Consider the following 19,148-nt stretch of genomic DNA (forward strand, 5'->3'; position numbering starts at 1 on the left):
AATGCACTTTGAGAAACGTTGTTCTTTAACTGTTTGACTATTTGCTCACGCAGTTGTGGACAAAGGGGTGTAACTCGCCCCATCCTTATTTGTGAAACTGTTTTTATACCCAATCATGGCACCCACCTGTTCCCAATTTGCCTGCACAGCTGTGGGATATTCCAAATAAGTATTTGATGAGCATTCCTCAACTTTATCAGTATTTATTGCCACCTTTCCCAACTTCTTTGTCACGTGTTGCTGGCATCAAATTATAAAGTTAATGATTATTTGCCAAAAAAAAAAAAAGTTTATCAGTTTGTACATCAAATATGTTGTCTTTGTAGCATATTCAACTGAATATAGGTTGAAAAGGATTTGCAACTCAATGTATTTCGTTTATATTTACGTCTGACACAATTTCCCAACTCATATGGAAACGGGGTTTGTATATATATATATATATATATATATATATTAGGAGTGTGGGAAAAAATCGATTTGAATTTGAATCGCGACTCTCACGTTGTGCGAATCGATTCTCATTTTTAAAATATCGATTTTTTATTTTTTTTTATCCAACAAAACAATACACAGCAATATCATAACGATGCAATCTAATTCCAAAACCAAACCTGACCCGCCAACACTCAGAACTGCAATAAACAGAGCAATTAAGAGGACACAAACACGACACAGAACAAACCAAAAGTAGTGAAACAAAAGTGAATATTATCAACAACAGTATCAATATTAATTACAATTTCAGCATAGCAGTGATTAAAAATCCCTCATTGACATTATCATTAGACATTTATAAAATAATAAAAAAGAACAATTGTGTCACAGTGGCTTACACTTGAATCGCATCTCATAAGCTTGACAACACACTGTCCAATATTTTCACAAAGACAAAATAAGTCATATATTTGGTTCGTTTGATAGTTAAAACAAATTTACATAATTGCAATCAGTTGATAAAACATTGTCATTTACAATTATAAAAGCTTTTTAGAAAAATCTACTACTCTGCTAGCATGTCAGCAGACTGGGGTAGATCCTGCTGAAATCCTATGTATTGAATGACTAGAGAATCCTTTTAAATCGGGAAAAAAATCGTTTTTGAATCGACAATCGTGTTGAATTAAAAAAAAAATCGATTCTGAATCGAATCGTGACCCCCAAGAATGGCCTCCGGGGGCACACTTTTGACACCCCTGCTATAGATAATAAAAAATTAAATAAATCTTATTAATCAATGGATAAAAAGCAGAGCCTGGCGACGCATGCGCATTTATCATAACTCTCTCGCTCTCTGTCTCCGCCCCGCCCTCACGAATATTGCTGCGTGCGCCACTTTTTTTGTTTGTTTTTAACCCCTTCTTAACCCTGAACGTACATTGAAAATACACGCAACCATAACTTAAAATGCCTGACATTCGAGGCATTTAAGAAACTCCACCTGGACAGCTCCGCAAAGAGGACATATCCCGTGAAAAGAGGAGGTGTGGTCAGTCTATCGTAGCCCAGTCGTTGCTAGCATGCCGTGTGTTGTTGTTTTTTTGATTGATTGAGACTTTTATTAGTAGATTGCACAGTACAGTACATATTCCGTACAATTGACCACTAAATGGTAACACCCAAATAAGTTGTTCAACTTGTTTAAGTCGGAGTCCATGTTAATCAATTCATGGTGCCTCGGTGTGCATTGTTTACACAACGTGCGGTGCGCTACTTAATATGTCCGTGTCGTTCGGTACACCTCCGAACCAAACCGAAACGCCCGTACCGAAACGGTCCAATACAAATACACGTACCGTTACAACCCTAGTTTACATTGATCCAAGTTCCTGTAATAAACAGGTCAACTGTTGTGTTTTTATTATATTCAGTGTGCTGCAAAAAATGTTAACAGTCCTAAGTTTTGAACTCAATTCTAGGGTCTGTCTGGTTTCATTCACGGGTGACATTCGGCCCTCGGGGCGCCAGTTCAATAGGTCTGCCATAAGTATTTTGTGTAACATACCCACTATTCGAAAAGGGAATTAACATATTACTGGTTCTTTTCTTCTTTCAAACTTCCTTTAGCTTATTTTCACACTGACATAGCCATACAAGTTCAAGCAAGAAATATTTAGCTTTACAGCAGGCATGTGGCGGCACAGCAGAAACAAGACCAGTATTAGACTAATAATATGGCCTGTTGACTATGATAGCTATTTGCTACACTCAAATAAAACATGTCTAGTTTAAAGGACAGCTAAGATGAGCTGAGACCTCACATTATTTACCTAGCCTGCTATTAGACTGAGGATGTTTGTGGTCAGATTTATCCAGAAGCAGTATTAGCATTTGAGTCGATGCATTTTGTTTGTTTTAAGGTTATTTGTATTAAAAGTATTAAAAGTTCTGTCGTCGGCCCAATTTATTGCATAACCCTATCTGGAGCCCAAAAGGCTTCCCTCATAATTGCACCATTTTCTTTCCCTCTGATCTCGCCCTTTTACCAAGTTTTAATGATTACCTAATTGGTCTCTCTCTCTGTCTTTTGCAGGCTAAGCCGATTTATGGTGGTTGGTTGTGCTTGGCTCCTGAGGGAACTGATTTTGACAACCCTATGCAGCGGTCGCGGGTAAGTGCATACAATAATCAATCACAATATTCAATCGTGTCTATAACCAAAATTCTGTTGTAAAGTAGTTTGAACCTTTATGGTCGAACATAATTTGTTTCAGGTCGCTGGTCGGCCCTTGATTTGTTTGGCTTTTGAAACCATTTTTACCAAAGGAAATCATCCAAGTGGAAATAAGCCATTTTAAGGTTCAACTGTACTTCACACAGTAAATTACTATTTTTAATGCTAATAGATGTGTAAAAAAGCTGTTAATACTTGTAGTAATCGTGCATAGTTTAATGAAGTGTAAGATGTATTGCTGATGGAAGACACGTGTTGCTCCATAAAATTCTTAATTGAAATGTTGCAAAAAAAGTTACCCGTTGTTAATAGGAAACCTTAAAAATGCTTTTAAAAAAAACCAAACCACTGGCGCCAACACTTACATGAATCATTGTCTTAATGTGTTTTTTTTAATGACTGCACTCAGTATAAGAGTGTAACAATTATTTGAGTATTAAGGGAAAGCAGAAAGTACCCACTAATATCATGGTAAGGCAGATAAAAGTGGATTATTCTTTTTTTATTGTCCTGACAGAAATGGCAACGGCGATTCTTTGTGTTGTACGAACATGGCTGTCTGCGCTTTGCCCTGGACGAATCAGTAAGTACTACAACACTCAACCCTGTCTCATCCAGTTAGACATGTTGCTCATGTTTGTGGTGATAGTGTTGGAATAGTGGACCTGAGACGGATCACCTTTCCCATATTGGCCAGTCAGGGTCGAGTATAAACACTGGTAGCAGATAGTTTGTGGAAAAATTGCACGCGATTTATTTAGATATCTGGCCATACCAGTTCTCTTACAAAGAAGCTCTGCTAACTATTGTATAGTGATAATTCAGCACAATTTATTTTTTTCTGTATTGCTAAGCTGTGAGCTTCCATTAGTCTGACTTTTAAGAGAAAGGCAAAAAGAGTCCAGGCATTATTAAGTCATATTTAGTGAGTATCTTATTGTCCCAGTTATTAGCAGAGTGAAACTCTGTGGGCTTGCAGAGTGTGTTCATATTTCCACTGTTTCCAGTGGCACCCAGGCTGTTGTGCATTTGTGTTTTCCTCTCATTGTAACAGTGATTCCAAAACTAGCAGACTCATTGTCCTCTGGTCTTTTCATCTACTCCTCATGGCAGGAAAACTGGGTCAGGGAAATGGCTGTTCAGTGTTCTGGACTCCAAAGATAGGAACTCTCCACAATCTCTGAGCGTCTATAACGACACATTTAATGGTTTAGATGTCATTGAGCTCATCGTTGCTTACCTAATGGCTTAAGCCTCCAGTGGGGTAGATGGGATTTTGCTATACCACACCCATCCACGCTTTGTCCTATTGCTTTTCTGATAACATTAGCTAGTTTATTGCTATTCATCAGTTGTCTCTGTTAAGCCAATGACGTACCAGTGAGGAATTATTATTATAATTTTTTTAGAAATACATTAGTAAGAACTGCTTTTTTTTACAGAAAATGTTGTATCAATGTGTGTATGTATATATATGTGTATATATATATATATATATATATGTGTGAATGTGAGTGTGAATGTTGTCTGTCTATCTGTGTTGGCCCTGCGATGAGGTGGCGACTTGTCCAGGGTGTACCCCGCCTTCCGCCCGATTGTAGCTGAGATAGGCGCCAGCGCCCCCCGCGACCCCGAAAGGGAATAAGCGGTAGAAAATGGATGGATGGATATATATATATATACACACAATGGGGCAAAAAAGTATTTAGTCAGCCACCTTGCAAGTTCTCCCTCTTAAAATGATGACAGAGGTGTGTAATTTTCATCATAGGTACACTTCAACTGTGAGATACAGAAGTTAGGAAAAAATTCCAGGAATTCACATTGTAGGATTTTTAAATAATTTATTTGTAAATTATGGTGGAAAATAAGTATTTGGTCACTTCAAACAAGGAAGATCTCTGGCTCTCACAGAAGACTAACTTCTTCATTAAGAAGCTCTTCTGTCATCCACTCGTTACCTGTATTAATGGCACTTGTTTTAACGTGTTATCTGTATAAAAGACACCTGTCCACAGCCTCAAACAGTCAGACTCCAAACTCCACTATGGCCCAGACCAAAGAGCTGTCAAAGGACACCAGGAAAAAAATTATAGACCTGCACCAGACTGGGAAGAGTGGATCTACAATAGGCAAGCAGCTTGGTGTGAAAAAATCAACTGTGGAAGCAATCATCAGAAAATGGAAGACATACAAGACTGCTGATAATCTCCCTCGATCTTGGGCTCCACGCAAGATCTCATCCCATGGGGTCAAAATGATCATGAGAATGGTGAGCAAAGATCCCAGAACCACACGGGGGGACCCGGTGAATGACCTGCAGAGAGCTGGGACCAAAGTAACAAAGGTTACCATCAGTAACACACTACGCCGACAGGTAATCAAATCCTGCAGTGCCAGATGTGTCCCCCTGCTTAAGCCAATGCATGTCCAGGCCCGTCTGAAGTTTGCCAGAGAGCACATGGGAGAATGTCATGTGGTCGGATGAAACCAAAATGTAACTTTTTGGTATGAACTCAACTTGTCGTGTTTGGAGGAAGAAGAATACTGAATTGCATCCCAAGAACACCATTCCTACTGTGAAGCATGGGCATGGAAACATCATGCTTTGGGGCGGTTTTTCTGCTAAGGGGACAGGACGATTGATCCGTGTTAAGGAAAGAATGAATGGGGCCATGTATCGTGAGATTTTGAGTCAAAGCCTCCTTCCATCAGTGAGAGCTTTGAATGGTTGACCAAATACTTATTTTTCACCATAATTTACAAATAAATTCTTTAAAATTCCTACAATATGAATTTCTGGCTTTTTTTTTTTCACACTCTGTCTTTCACAGTTGAAGTGTACCTATGATGAAAATTACAGACATCTGTCATCATTTTAAGAGGGAGAACTTGCACAATCGGTGGCTGACTAAATACTTTTTTGCCCCACTGTATATACGTATATGTATATAATTGCACAATGTAGGCTTGTTTCAAAAATCTCTCAAAGATCAAGATAATGCTATGTCAGCTAAAGAAATTAAATTGGTGTCCTTGGTATGAAAAAGCGCAATAACACAACCTATGATGATTATTGTCTTTTCTTACTTATGTTGTTACGATGTTGGATACTTGTGTTGAACAATGCCATTGCGTCAAATAATAAGGTTCACTTATTTGTGTATGTGTTTGCATGCTGTTTTGGATGCCTCTGAACGCTATGTTTTGGAGTGATTTTTTAATGGTGGGATGGATCCACTAATATGTACATCTTAGTAGACAGCCTGCATAGCTCCTCCTCCTTTGCTTCAGGCAGCACAGCTGTCAATATTCAGTACTAACACGTTCAGTAACAGCCCATTTGTCTGTTCACTACAGTGTAATGGGTCAAGGGTATTTGTAATTGAAGACATTTCAATTTGGGAAAAAAAATTGTATTAACCATGTTTTGCCTGCTTTACTGGATCATATAAATTTATATTAAGCGCTTGAGGTTTTAAGCCCATCTAGCCACCGGATATTTAGCATGTCTTCTCATGCCAAAAATACTATCTGAAGATGTGAGAAATATAATATTGCTCTCCACAACTAGGACGGCCTCAACACAACTAAGATGATTATTTCTGCTGCCAAATACTGGATTTGGCTAATTACGCAAGCTTGCATCGCTGACCACAATGTCCATTGGCGTGTTAGTAAAAGAGAATTCAATTTACCCATTTGGTAACATTTGATCACAAGTCTTTGGTCGATGTCCGTGTGCTGGCGGTTTCCTGCAGGGGAATACACATTTTAATTAGAAATTAAAACCAATAACTTCACATTTTACACAAGCTTATGACAGATGTTACTTTCATTAGACATGGTGTCCTTTTGCCCGAACTCATATTGTGTTTTTGTTTATATTGCTCGAAACAGTTATGGAACGTTTTCCAATTGCAAACCTTGACGTCATCGTGTGTGCAGCATTCAGTTATCAAACGTAATCTCTCGTAGAGATACTTTTACACCAACTTTTCTATTGTAATAAATTCCATCCATCCATCCATCATCTTCCGCTTATCCGAGGTCGGGTCGCGGGGGCAGCAGCCTAAGCAGGGAAGCCCAGACTTCCCTCTCACCAGCCACTTCGTCTAGCTCTTCCCGGGGAATCCCGAGGCGTTCCCAGGCCAGCCGGGAGACATAGTCTTCCCAACGTGTCCTGGGTCTTCCCCGTGGCCTCCTACCGGTTGGACGTGCCCTAAACACCTCCCTAGGGAGGCGTTCGGGTGGAATCCTGACCAGATGCCCGAACCACCTCATCTGGCTCCTCTCGATGTGGAGGAGCAGCGCCTTTACTTTGAGTTCCTCCCGGATGGCAGAGCTTCTCACCCTATCCCTAAGGGAGAGCCCCGCCACCCGGCGGAGGAAACTCATTTCGGCCGCTTGTACCCGTGATCTTATCCTTTCGGTCATGACCCAAAGCTCATGACCATAGGTGAGGATGGGAACGTAGATCGATCGGTAAATTGAGAGCTTTGCCTTCCGGCTCAGCTCCTTCTTCCCCACAACGGATTGATACAACGTTCGCATTACTGAAGACGCCGCACCGATCTGCCTGTCGATCTCACGATCCACTCTTCCCCCACTTGTGAACAAGACTCCTAGGTACTTGAACTCCTCCACTTGGGGCAGGGTCTCCTCCCCAACACGGAGATGGCACTCCACCCTTTTCCGGGCGAGAACCATGGACTCGGACTTGTAGGTGCTGATTCTCATTCCGGTCGCTTCACACTCGGCTGCGAACCGATCCAGCGAGAGCTGAAGATCCCGGGAAGATGAAGCCATCAGGACTACATCATCTGCAAAAAGCAGAGACCCAATCCCGCGGCCACCAAACCGGAACCCCTCAACGCCTTGGCTGCGCCTAGAAATTCTGTCCATAAAAGTTACGAACAGAATCGGTGACAAAGGACAGCCTTGGCGGAGTCCAACCCTCACTGGAAACGTGTCCGACTTACTGCCAGCAATGCGGACCAAGCTCTGACACTGATCATACAGGGAGCGGACCGCCACAATAAGACAGTCCGGTACCCCATACTCTCTGAGCACTCCCCACAGGACTTCCCGAGGGATACGGTCGAATGCCTTCTCCAAGTCCACAAAGCACATGGAGACTGGTTGGGCAAACTCCCATGCACCCTCAAGAACCCTGCCGAGAGTATAGAGCTGGTCCACAGTTCCACGACCAGGACGAAAACCACACTGTTCCTCCTGGATCCGAGGTTCGACTATCCGGCGTAGTCTCCTCTCCAGTACACCTGAATAAACCTTACCGGGAAGGCTGAGGAGTGTGATCCCACGATAGTTGGAACACACCCTCCGGTCCCCCTTCTTAAAGAGAGGGACCACCACCCCGGTCTGCCAATCCAGAGGTACCGCCTCCGATGTCCACGTGATGCTGCAGAGTCTTGTCAACCAAGACAGCCCCACAGCATCCAGAGCCTTAAGGAACTCCGGGCGGATATCATCTACCCCCGGGGCCTTGCCGCCGAGGAGCTTTTTGACTATCTCAGCAACCTCATCCCCAGAAATAGGAGAGCCCACCACAGATTCCCCAGGCACCGCTTCCTCAAAGGAAGGCGTGTTGGTGGGATTGAGGAGGTCTTCGAAGTATTCCTTCCACCGATCCACAACATCCGCAGTTGAAGTCAGCAGAACACCATCCGCACCATACACGGTGTTGATAGTGCACTGCTTCCCCTTCCTGAGGCGGCGTATGGTGGTCCAGAATCGCTTCGAAGCCGTCCGGAAGTCGTTTTCCATGGCTTCCCCGAACTCTTCCCATGTCCGAGTTTTTGCCTCCGCGACCGCTAAAGCTGCACACCGCTTGGCCCGTCGGTACCCGTCCACTGCCTCCGGAGTCCTATGAGCCAAAAGAACCTGATAGGACTCCTTCTTCAGCTTGACGGCATCCCTCACTGCTGGTGTCCACCAAGGGGTTCTGGGATTACCGCCACGACAGGCGCCAACAACCTTGCGGCCACAGCTCCAATCAGCTGTCTCGACAATAGAGGTTCGGAACATAGTCCACTCGGACTCAATGTCCCGCACCTCCCTCGTGACATGTTCAAAGTTCTCCCGGAGGTGTGAATTGAAACTTTCTCTGACAGGAGACTCTGCTAGACGTTCCCAGCAGACCCTTACAATGCGCTTGGGCCTTCCAGGTCTGTCCGGTATTCCCCCCCACCATCGCAGCCAACTCACCACCAGGTGGTGATCGGTAGAAAGCTCCGCCCCTCTCTTCACCTGAGTGTCCAAAACATGAGGCCGCAAATCCGATGACACAACTACAAAGTCGATCATGGAACTGCGGCCTAGGGTGTCCTGGTGCCAAGTGCACATATGGACACCCTTATGTTTGAACATGGTGTTTGTTATGGACAATCCGTGACGAGCACAAAAGTCCAATAACAAAACACCACTCGGGTTTAGATCCGGGCGACCATTCTTCCCAATCACGCCTCTCCGGGTTTCACTGTCGTTGCCAACATGAGCGTTGAAGTCCCCCAGTAGGACAAGGGAATCACCCGGGGGAGCACTTTCCAGTACTCCCTCGAGTGTACCCAAAAAGGGTGGGTACTCTGAACTGCTGTTTGGCGTGTAAGCACAAACAACAGTCAGGACCCGTCCCCCCACCCGAAGACGGAGGGAAGCTACCCTCTCGTCCACTGGGTTGAACTCCAACGTGCAGGCTTTGAGCCGGGGGGCAACGAGAATTGCCACCCCAGCCCGTCGCCTCTCACTGCCGGCAACGCCAGAGTGGAAGAGAGTCCAGTCACTCTCGAGAGAACTGGTCCCAGAGCCCTTGCTGTGCGTCGAGGTGAGTCCGACTATATCCAGCTGGAACTTCTCTACCTCGCGCACTAGCTCAGGCTCTTTCCCCCCCAGTGAGGTGACGTTCCACGTCCCAAGAGCTACCTACTGTAGCCGAGGATCGGACCGCCAAGTGCCCTGCCTTCGGCTGTCGCCCAGCTCACAATGCACCCGACCTCTATGGCCCCTCCTATGAGTGGTGAGCCCATTGGAGGGATCCCCCATGTTGCCTCTTCGGGCTGTGCCCGGCCGGGCCCCATGGGGACAGGCCCGGCCACCAGGCGCTCGCCATCGTGCCCCAACTCCGGGCCTGGCTCCAGAGCGGGGCCCCGGTGACCCGCGTCCGGGCAAGGGAAATCTGAGTTAATTTTGTTGTAATTCCATAGAAGTCTTTGAGCTGCTGTTTGTCTGATCACTCACCTAGGACCTGTTTGTCTTGGGAGACCCTACCAGGGGACATGAAAGCCCCCAGACAACGTAGCTCCTAGGATCATTGGGACACGCAAACTCCTCTACCACGGTAAGGTAGCAGCTCAGAGAAGAGTTGTAATAAACTGAGTGCGAAAAATGCCCCTTAATATGAATTTCTTTGCTTGGTTGTCAATATTTCTCTAAATAAAAACATATTTTAGTTGTTTTACATGATGTTAGCCAGATAATCAACAGGGTATCCGCAGATCCTTAAAAAGTCTTACATTCATGCATCTAAAATTAAGCCCTTAAAAAGTATTACATTTATTAGAAATTCCTAAGATGGTCTTAAATTCAGTACTCAATGGTCTTAAATTGTCGGGCCAGTTTTATTTTATTTTTTTTCGGGGCACGTCTTTGAGTAAAAGTTACGGCGCGTCTTTGAGTAAAGGTGAGTGATTTCAGTGTCAGTCGCGCGCATAGTCGGGTCGCGCGCAGACTCCTTCCTTTCTTCCTCGCGTCCCGCCTTTCAGTCAGCATGGGGAAATGCAAGTTTTGCGAGCGTTGGCTGGAGGACTGCCGGTTTAAAAGCTGGCTTAAGCCTGTTGCCAATCCCAAGGAGGCCAGGTCCATACTTTGTAAGAGGGATTTCAAACTTGGCACCATGGGAATTAGAGCGGTCGAATCGCACATGCAGTGCGGTAAGCATAAAATCGCGGGAGAGAGCCAAAAACAAACACATCTCTCAGTTCTGTGTGGGTCCAGCGCCAACGCCCCCCCAGCTAGCAACAACTAACGCTAGCAGCACTGACCTGACACTAATTTTCGGCGGGACAGCAACATTAAAATCCGAGGTGTTATGGATCTTGCACACTGTGGTGAAAAATCAATCCTACACCTCAAATGACGGGATTGGCAATCTTTTTCGTGTGATGTTTCCTGATTCTCAGGTTGCTAATATATTTTCTTGCGGAAAGGATAAAACAGCATAAATTATGAGACACGGATTAGCACCTCACATCCAAAACCTGCTCTTCGACCAAGTCAACGGGTCTCGGTATCGGTATTTTTACCCTCACCTCGGTTATTATGTTTTTACTGACGTTGGTGTTGGTTTGTTTGTCTTGGATGTCAAAGTTATTGGATCTCTCAAGATTTTTGATAAGCTGTTTGGCAGAGTGGTGCTTATCAGTTTGTTTATTAATAAACATACAACAAGTAAACTTGACTGATTGTCATTGAGGTTGTAGTACAGTGGGATCCCCAACCATCGCTTATATTTATAGATTTTTTTATTATTTTTTTCAGTCTTAAATTTCATTCAAGGCGGCATTAAAAAGGTCTTAAAAAGTATTAAATTTGACTTGCTGAAACCTGCAGATACCCTGATCAAGGTTGGACTGTGTGGTCATCAACTTGATTGTGTTTAGGAAAAAATGAAGGATGGGTTCGGGTCGCAATGGAAAAGTGTCACTTCATTTTTATAATTTTAACTGTTGTGTTGTTCCCTACAGTTTATATACTTCCGTTATAATTAGTCTGTCAACTATGGTTGTTTTTACTCATAGGCAGGTCAAATGAATGGCTTGTTTCCCACGTCAGTGTCTTAAATATCTGTATCAATTTGCAGATTAAAGGCCCAGGGAGTGATGACATATTCTGCTATTTTTCACCCGTAGATAGCAGGGCCCGATCTTAAGCAACGGCCCCTTTTTACAACGAATAGTAGCAAAGATGTTTACTCGTTGAATGCTGCATTCCTCCTCCAATGTCCTTATTTGGTAACTGGAGTGAGCTTACAGTCTCTGGACCACAGAACAAGAAAAAGGGAGCACTTGCCCCTAAAAACCACAGAGGAGAACATTAGATCTGCCTCAGCTTCAGACATTCCACACATGGTCTGCTACAGCAAGCACCCTGCCCTGCTTATACTGAGGATGCTCATACAACAGAACATTTAAAATAATATGTATGCCATGTAATAAGTGCATTCTTTACACAATTATGTTATAAAATGGCCATACACAGTCATGGAGTTTTTTGTCTCTTCAGAACAGAAGTCGAGTGAACAGAGAGGTTTGATAGATTTAAGATTGAATTCATGAAGCCTTACAGTTTGTGTTAAATTTGAAAAGCACAATGTGCAATTTATTTTATTGGGGGGTTACATTTTCATTCTGCCAGCTTCTCCAGTGTTTAGAGATGATAGGTTTCTGTGAAAATTTTGGATTGGCGTACTGTGTCAACTTAGGCACCATGTAAAATAGCAGTGTTCCCTTCACAACCTGAGACTCTGACAATACTTGCCTTTGGTTCAGCCTATAAAAGCTTCCTGGAGGATTTATAATTAATGGAATGGGTGTGCACTTAATTTTAAGGGTGGTTTGGTTACTTCTTTAAATGTAATTCTCAAAACTCTTTGGGTAACAGTCTACCATATATAGAGATATTTGCTGCAGTCACATTTGGGACAAACATCACAAATTGGGCAAATTTTAATCAGCTTGTTTGGAGAAAGTAAAAAACCCAAAACCAGTGAAGTTGGCACGTTGTGTAAATCGTAAATAAAAACAGAATACAATAATTTGCAAATCCTTTTCAACCTATATTCAATTGAACAGACTGCAAAAACAAGACACTTAACATTCAAACTGGAAAACTTTGTAATTTTTTGCAAATATTAGCTCATTTGGAATTTGATGCCTGCAACATGTTTCAAAAAAGCTGGCACAGGTGGCAAATAAGACTGAGAAAGTTGAATGCTCATCCCACAGGTGAACATGCTAATTGGGAACAGGTGGGCGCCATGATTAGGTATAAAAGCAGCTTCCATGAAATGCTTAGTCATTCATAAACAAGGATAGGGCGAGGATAACCACTTTGTGAACAAATGCGTGAGCAAATTGTTTAACAACAGAATTTCTGCAACAGCTATTGCAAGGAATTTAGGGATTTCACCATCTACGGTCCATAATATCATCAAAAGGTTCAGAGAATCTGGAGAAATCACTGCACGTAAGCACCAAGGCTAAAAACCAACATTGAATGCCCATGACCTTTAAGCCATCAGGTGGTACTGCATCATAAACCGACATCAGTGTGTAAAGGATATCACAACATGGGCTCAGGAACACTTCAGAAAACCATTGTCAGTTACTACAGTTTGTCGCTACATTTGTAAGTGCAAGTTAAAACTCTACTATGCAAAGCCAAAGCCATTTATCAACAAAACCCAGAAACGCTGCCGTATTTGCTGGTCCCGAGCTCATCTAAGATGGACTGATGCCAAGTGTAAAAGTGTTCCGTGGTTTGAAGAGTCCACATTTAAAATTGTTTTTGGAAACTGTGGACGCGTGGGTTCCCTCCGGGTACTCCGGCTTCCTCCCACTTCCAAAGACATGCACCTGGGGATAGGTTGATTGGCAACACTAAATGGTCCCTAGTGTGTGAATGTGAGTGTGAATGTTGTCTGTCTATCTGTGTTGGCCCTGCGATGAGGTGGCGACTTGTCCAGGGTGTACCCTGCCTTCCGCCCGATTGTATCTGAGATAGGCGCCAGCGCCCCCCGCAACCCCAAAAGGGAATAAGCGGTAGAAAATGGATGGATGGATGGACGTTGTGTCTGGAACAAAGAGGAAAAAAACGATCCGGAGTGTTATAGACACAAAGTTCAAAATCCAGCATCTGTGATGGTATGTAGGGGTATTAATGCCCAAGACATGGGTAATTTACACATCTGTGAAGGCAACTTTTATGCTGAATAAACAGGTTTTGGATGTTGCCATCCAAGCAACATTATAATGGATGGCCCTGCTTATTTCAATAAGACAATACCAAGCCTTGTGTTACAACAGCGTGGCGTCGTAGTAAAAGGGTGCAGGTACAAGCATGGCCTGCCTGGAGTGACCCCCAGCCTGTTGAACAACTTAAGCTGTGCATCAAGCAAGAACGGGAAATAATTCTACCTGAAAAGCTTCAAAAATTGGTGTCCTCAGTTCCCAAACGTTTACTGAGTGTTGTTAAAAGGAAAGGCCATGTAACACTAAAAGTGTTGTTAAAAGGAAAGGCCCTGTGCCAACTTTTTTTGCAGTGTTTTGCTGCCATTAAATTCTAAGTTAATGACTATTTGCTAAAAAAAAAAAAAAAGTTCCTTCGTTGGAAAATTAAGTATCTTGTCTTTGCAATCTTATCAATTGAATATAACTTGAAAATAATTTGCAAATCATTGTATTCTGTTTTTATCTACATATTACACAATGTGCCAACTTCACTGGCTTTGGGTTTTGTATGAAGGAAGGCAATATTGTTTTCTAAATATCTCCGCCATGCTTTCCTGATTGGATTTCAAATTACCAGGACTTACGCAGACCCCAAATTTACAAAAACATTTACCAATAGGTAAACCTTGGTTTTGCATAATAGGTCCCCTTTAAAAAAATAATAAAACAAGAGCACAGTATGCAAATTCTTTGTAGCCTCATTGTCTATGTAATTAATTGTACCACACTGCAGGGCTTCATTCAGGTTATATTCACTTGACAGCTACTGCTACTTAGGCTCTGTTGTGTCTTTCAAGTGGAGGAAATTCTTCCATAGCGTCTGAGGTCTAAAGAGGCGATGCAGTGTAATGCCATATTTGGCAGCCCCTTGGGGTTTTCAGGCAGATCTTAATAAAGCTTGATCCGTGTTCAGTGGCCTTAAAAGGAGCTGAAAAGCGACCCAGCACCTGTTTTACATCTGTAGCAGCCATAACCTGACAAAACCTGATAACAGGGCTGAGGGATTTAGAGCAGACACACAGAAAGCTTGGGGGATTTCAATAAAATCGTCCTATAACACTGTGTGTATTATCTTGTTGCACAAAACTATTCATCAAAACAGATAACAGGTTTATTGAACATAATTTTGCAAGTATTGATGACTTTCCGTGTGGAAGGATGTTTTCAAAGCAGACTGGACGCAGGGGTCTTCACTGATTTTTGTCATTGACTCACTTAGATCAGGGGTCCGCGGGCACCAGGTAGCCCGTAAGGACCTGATGAGTAGCCCGCTGGCCTGTTCTAAAAATAGCTCAAATATCAGCACTTACCAGTGAGCTGCCTCTATTTTTTTTAATTGTATTTATTTACTAGCAAGCTGGTCTCGCTTTGCTCGACATTTTTAATTCTAAGAGAGACAAAACTCAAATAGAATTTGAAAATCCAAGAAAATATTTTAAAGACTTGTTCTTCACTTGTTTAAATAAACTCATTTATTTTTTTTACTTTGCTTCTTATAACTTTCAGAAAGACAATTTTAGAGAAAAAATACAACCTAAAAAATGATTTTAGGATTTTTAAACACATATACCTTTTTACCTTTTAAATTCCTTCCTCTTCTTTCCTGACAATTTAAATCAATGTTAAAAGTTTTTTTTTCTTTTTTAATTGTAAAGAATAATATATACATTTTAATTTAATTCTTCATTTTAGCTTCTGTTTTTTCGACGAAGAGTATTTGTGAAATATTTCTTCAAACTTATTATGATTAAAATTCAACAAAATTATTCTGGCTAATCTAGAAAATCTGTAGAATCAGATTTAAATCTTATTTCAAATTATTTTGAATTTCTTTTAAAATTTTTGTTCTGGAAAATTTAGAACAGTGGTTCTTAACCTGGGTCTGATCGAACCCTAGGGGTTCGGCGGAGCCTCCATCACGGAGGTCAAGACACACCCGACTCATCGTGTAAATAAAAACTTCTCCCTATCAGTGTATTATGGATACCACTAAACACTGTTCCCTGTAATTTTCCATCTGATTTGCCAGTGTGTAATTTGTGTGAGTTCAAGCACTGTGTTGGTTTTGTTCGTTGAACAAGCTGATGTTCATGCACGCACCAGTAAAATAACATAACTTTGTCTTGAATTTAAAAAAAAAAAAGAAAGAAAATATATTTCATTAAGGAAGGGTTCGGTGAATGCGCATATGAAACTGGTGGTGTTCGATACCTCCAACAAGGTTAAGAACCACTGATCTAGAAGAAATAATCATTTGTCTTTGTTAGAAATATAGCTTGGTCCAATTTGTTATATATTATAACAAAGTGCAGATTGGATTTTAACCTATTTAAAACATGTCATCAAAATTCTAAAATCAATCTTAATCAGGAAAAATTACTAATGATGTTCCATAAATTTTTTTTTTTATTTTTTTTTAAAAAGATTCGAATTAGCTAGTTTTTGTATTCATTTTTTTCGGTTGAATTTTAAAGTCGAAATTGAAGATAAACTATGTTTCAAAATTTTATTTTATTTTTTTTCGTGTTTTCTCCTCTTTTAAACCGTTCAAATAAGTGTTTTTTTCATCATTTTTTCTCTACAAAAAACCTTCCGAAGAAGGAATTAAAATGTACGACGGAATGACATACAGAAATACCCATTTTTTTAATATATATAGATTTATTTATTAAAGGTAAATTGAGCGAATTGGCTATTTCTGGCAATTTATTTAAGTGTGTATCAAACTGGTAGCCCTTCGCATTAATCAGTACCCAAGAAGTAGCTCTTGGTTTCAAAAAGGTTGGTGACCCCTGACTTAGATAATTACACTTGCAAAAACATTTATTTTTCTTATTTTTTTCACCCCTTGGTTTATGTGTCTTGTTGCCATGGTAATCTGTTGATAACAACCAACAATTACTTTCCAATGAAGAAGAAAATAATGACAAAGTGAAAGAGCTTTTCTAGTGGTGTGAAATCATGGTTTCTTTAAGATCTGTATTTTTGTCATGGGAAACTTGATTCTGGTCTTATCACTGTTGTGTTCGCCTATCATGCATTCCTGTCCCGTTTTTTCCTGATGCAATTGTTTCCATATTTGTTCATGTTTTCTTTTTTCGGCTTCTGTGGTAATGTTTTACCCCAGTTGTAAATCAGCAGCCAATTAATATTGACCTTTTAATCAAAGTAGTAGTTTAATGCTAATAATTCTGTCAATTGAGTGGGAATATTGTTTTATTAATTGTGGCCTGAAGCAACTAAAGTAAAACATTGTTTTCTACTTGGCTGCAACTAGCAGAAACCTTGATCATTCAGTCTTGTCTAGTTTGTGGTATAAAGAACAACGTGAGATCTGTCTGGAATGTTGAGCGACTCTCATGGATATGTAATTGGCATCAAAACAGGAGTTCAGAACATTTAGAAATAATTGTTCCCTTTACATGGACGGCGTGGCGAAGTTAGTAGAGTGGCTGTGCCAGCAATCTGAGGGTTACTGGTACAATCCCCACCTTCTACCATCCTAGTCACGTCCGTTGTGTCCTTGGGCAAGTCACTTCACCCTTGCTCTTGATGGGTCCTGGTGAGCGCCTTGCATGGCAGCTCCCGCCGTCAGTGTGTGAATGTGTGTGTGAATGGGCGAATGTGGAAGTACTATCAAAGCGCTTTGGGCTCCTTAAAAAGGGGTAGAAAAGCACGATACAAGTACAATCCATTTACCATTTACATTTGTAAAAATAAAAAAAAAAGATATATGTGATCATTTGATCATTGAATTTTCACCTTGGTTAATCAAGGATATTTGGAGGGATACACTTTTTTTTCTCAAGTGAAACAGATGAGGAGCGAATGAGTGAAAAAAATGGCACGAGTAGTAGAATTTTGGGATCCCACCATGGTTAATACTTTTATTTGACATAACCCTAGTATGCCTAATCAATAGTCATTAAACTTAACAGAAAATTAAGGCCTGCGATGAGGTGGCGACTGGTCCAGGGTGTACCCTGCCTTCCGCCCGATTTTAGCTGGGATAGGCACCAGCGCCCCCCGTGACCCCAAAGGGAATAAGCAGTAGAAAATGGATGGATGGGATGGAGAAAAGTAAGGCATGTGATGTCTGCATTAACATATCCGCGGATGGAGTCACGTAATTGGCCAATAAAACGGGATACGCAGAAAAACGCAAAGTAATATTTGGGAAAAATTTGCATAAATCTAAGTGAAATGTTGTCATTGTGAGGAGAATAAACATTTGTTTAGGAAAACAATGTGTCCAGTAGTGCTCATTTATCCTGAACCAAACAATGCTGAGACGCCCACTTGAAACAGCAAATTAACTACAAAGCTAATGCTAACAAGAAAAATCCATACACCCACAACTTATTTCATCTGCTTGTGTTGTTGTGAACAACATCGTTGATGTAACATTGATGTATGTATAAACAGTGGTCACAACTTGACAGACTCTTTTTATACAAGCCTCAAGTGAGTCGCCTCTTTACTCGTCAAGATGAGACCCACACAGCATCATACTTCCACCCCGTCACAATAATAGTGTGCCACATCCGGTCTGGCTGGGTAATCAGTACCTTGCACAAGTATAACGTACTTAAGCACTTTTTGACACGTTTACAAAATTATTATGCTTAGACCTAAAATACTGGTTAAAATTGCCTAAAGATCAGGGATGTGATTTTTCCGTCTATAGTCGGAAATCCATCTTTTTAATATCAGTAAAAATATAAAAAAATATTTAACGTTTTTCTTCGTTTTTTCCAACCCACAATGTGTATTAAAATCTTTATCCGTTTCTTTGCTATACCTGCCAACAACTACGGTTTTCCCGTAAAGTGTACAGTTTTTGATAATCCAGTGGTTAAAACTACGGTTTTCCATTAAAAATTATTAACTTTAAAATCGAAGCTACGTAGCAAAACAACTCCACGAGCAGGGGACAAAATATACGGTAAAAATCATTGATGATTGGTTGGTTTACGTTTAAGAAAATTCATGATTTGTTGGTTGGTTTACTATGATGAGTCACGATTGGTTAAGATTATGACAAAACATTACGAACAGACCAATCAGAGGTAAGATAAAGCCGGTCATCGAACCAAGTGGAGGAGAGTCGGAGTAGAGGGAATATTCAAGTGGGCGATTTATATATTAGAAAACTAGTGGAAGATGGCAAATAAATGTTTTTCCTTAGATTTTTAAGTTATTCAATTATTAATTCAAGGTAATGGTGCAAAAAGCAAAGTCTTTCAGCGTGTTCTCAAATGAGATGGCTACTCCTGTGTTTGTAATTTGCAGAGACTTCACTGACGATACGCTCACTGGTCAGTAGTCATTAATAAGTGTAATGCACAAAGAAACTTCCTTGCATGTTTTGCAAGTCGCACAAACATGCTTCTACAATCTACGATCACGGATTATTTCCACATCAATATTTTCATCAGCTTTGCTTC

At 41.4% G+C, this 19,148-nt stretch overlaps 1 protein-coding gene across 5 annotated transcripts in view; it reads left to right on the top strand.

Moving 5' to 3' along the window:
- The window catches only part of mprip (myosin phosphatase Rho interacting protein), a 74,268-nt gene that overhangs the window by 11,630 nt on the left and 43,490 nt on the right, over positions 1-19,148 (top strand). For all 5 annotated transcript variants that reach the window (XM_061908765.1, XM_061908766.1, XM_061908763.1 and 2 more), the window contains exons 2-3: positions 2,534-2,611; positions 3,192-3,257. In XM_061908765.1, the coding sequence (XP_061764749.1) occupies positions 2,534-2,611; positions 3,192-3,257 (144 nt within the window). The remainder of the gene's footprint in view (positions 1-2,533; positions 2,612-3,191; positions 3,258-19,148) is intronic.

This window comes from Nerophis ophidion, linkage group LG08, assembly GCF_033978795.1.
Source record: "Nerophis ophidion isolate RoL-2023_Sa linkage group LG08, RoL_Noph_v1.0, whole genome shotgun sequence".
Lineage (NCBI taxonomy): Eukaryota > Metazoa > Chordata > Actinopteri > Syngnathiformes > Syngnathidae > Nerophis > Nerophis ophidion.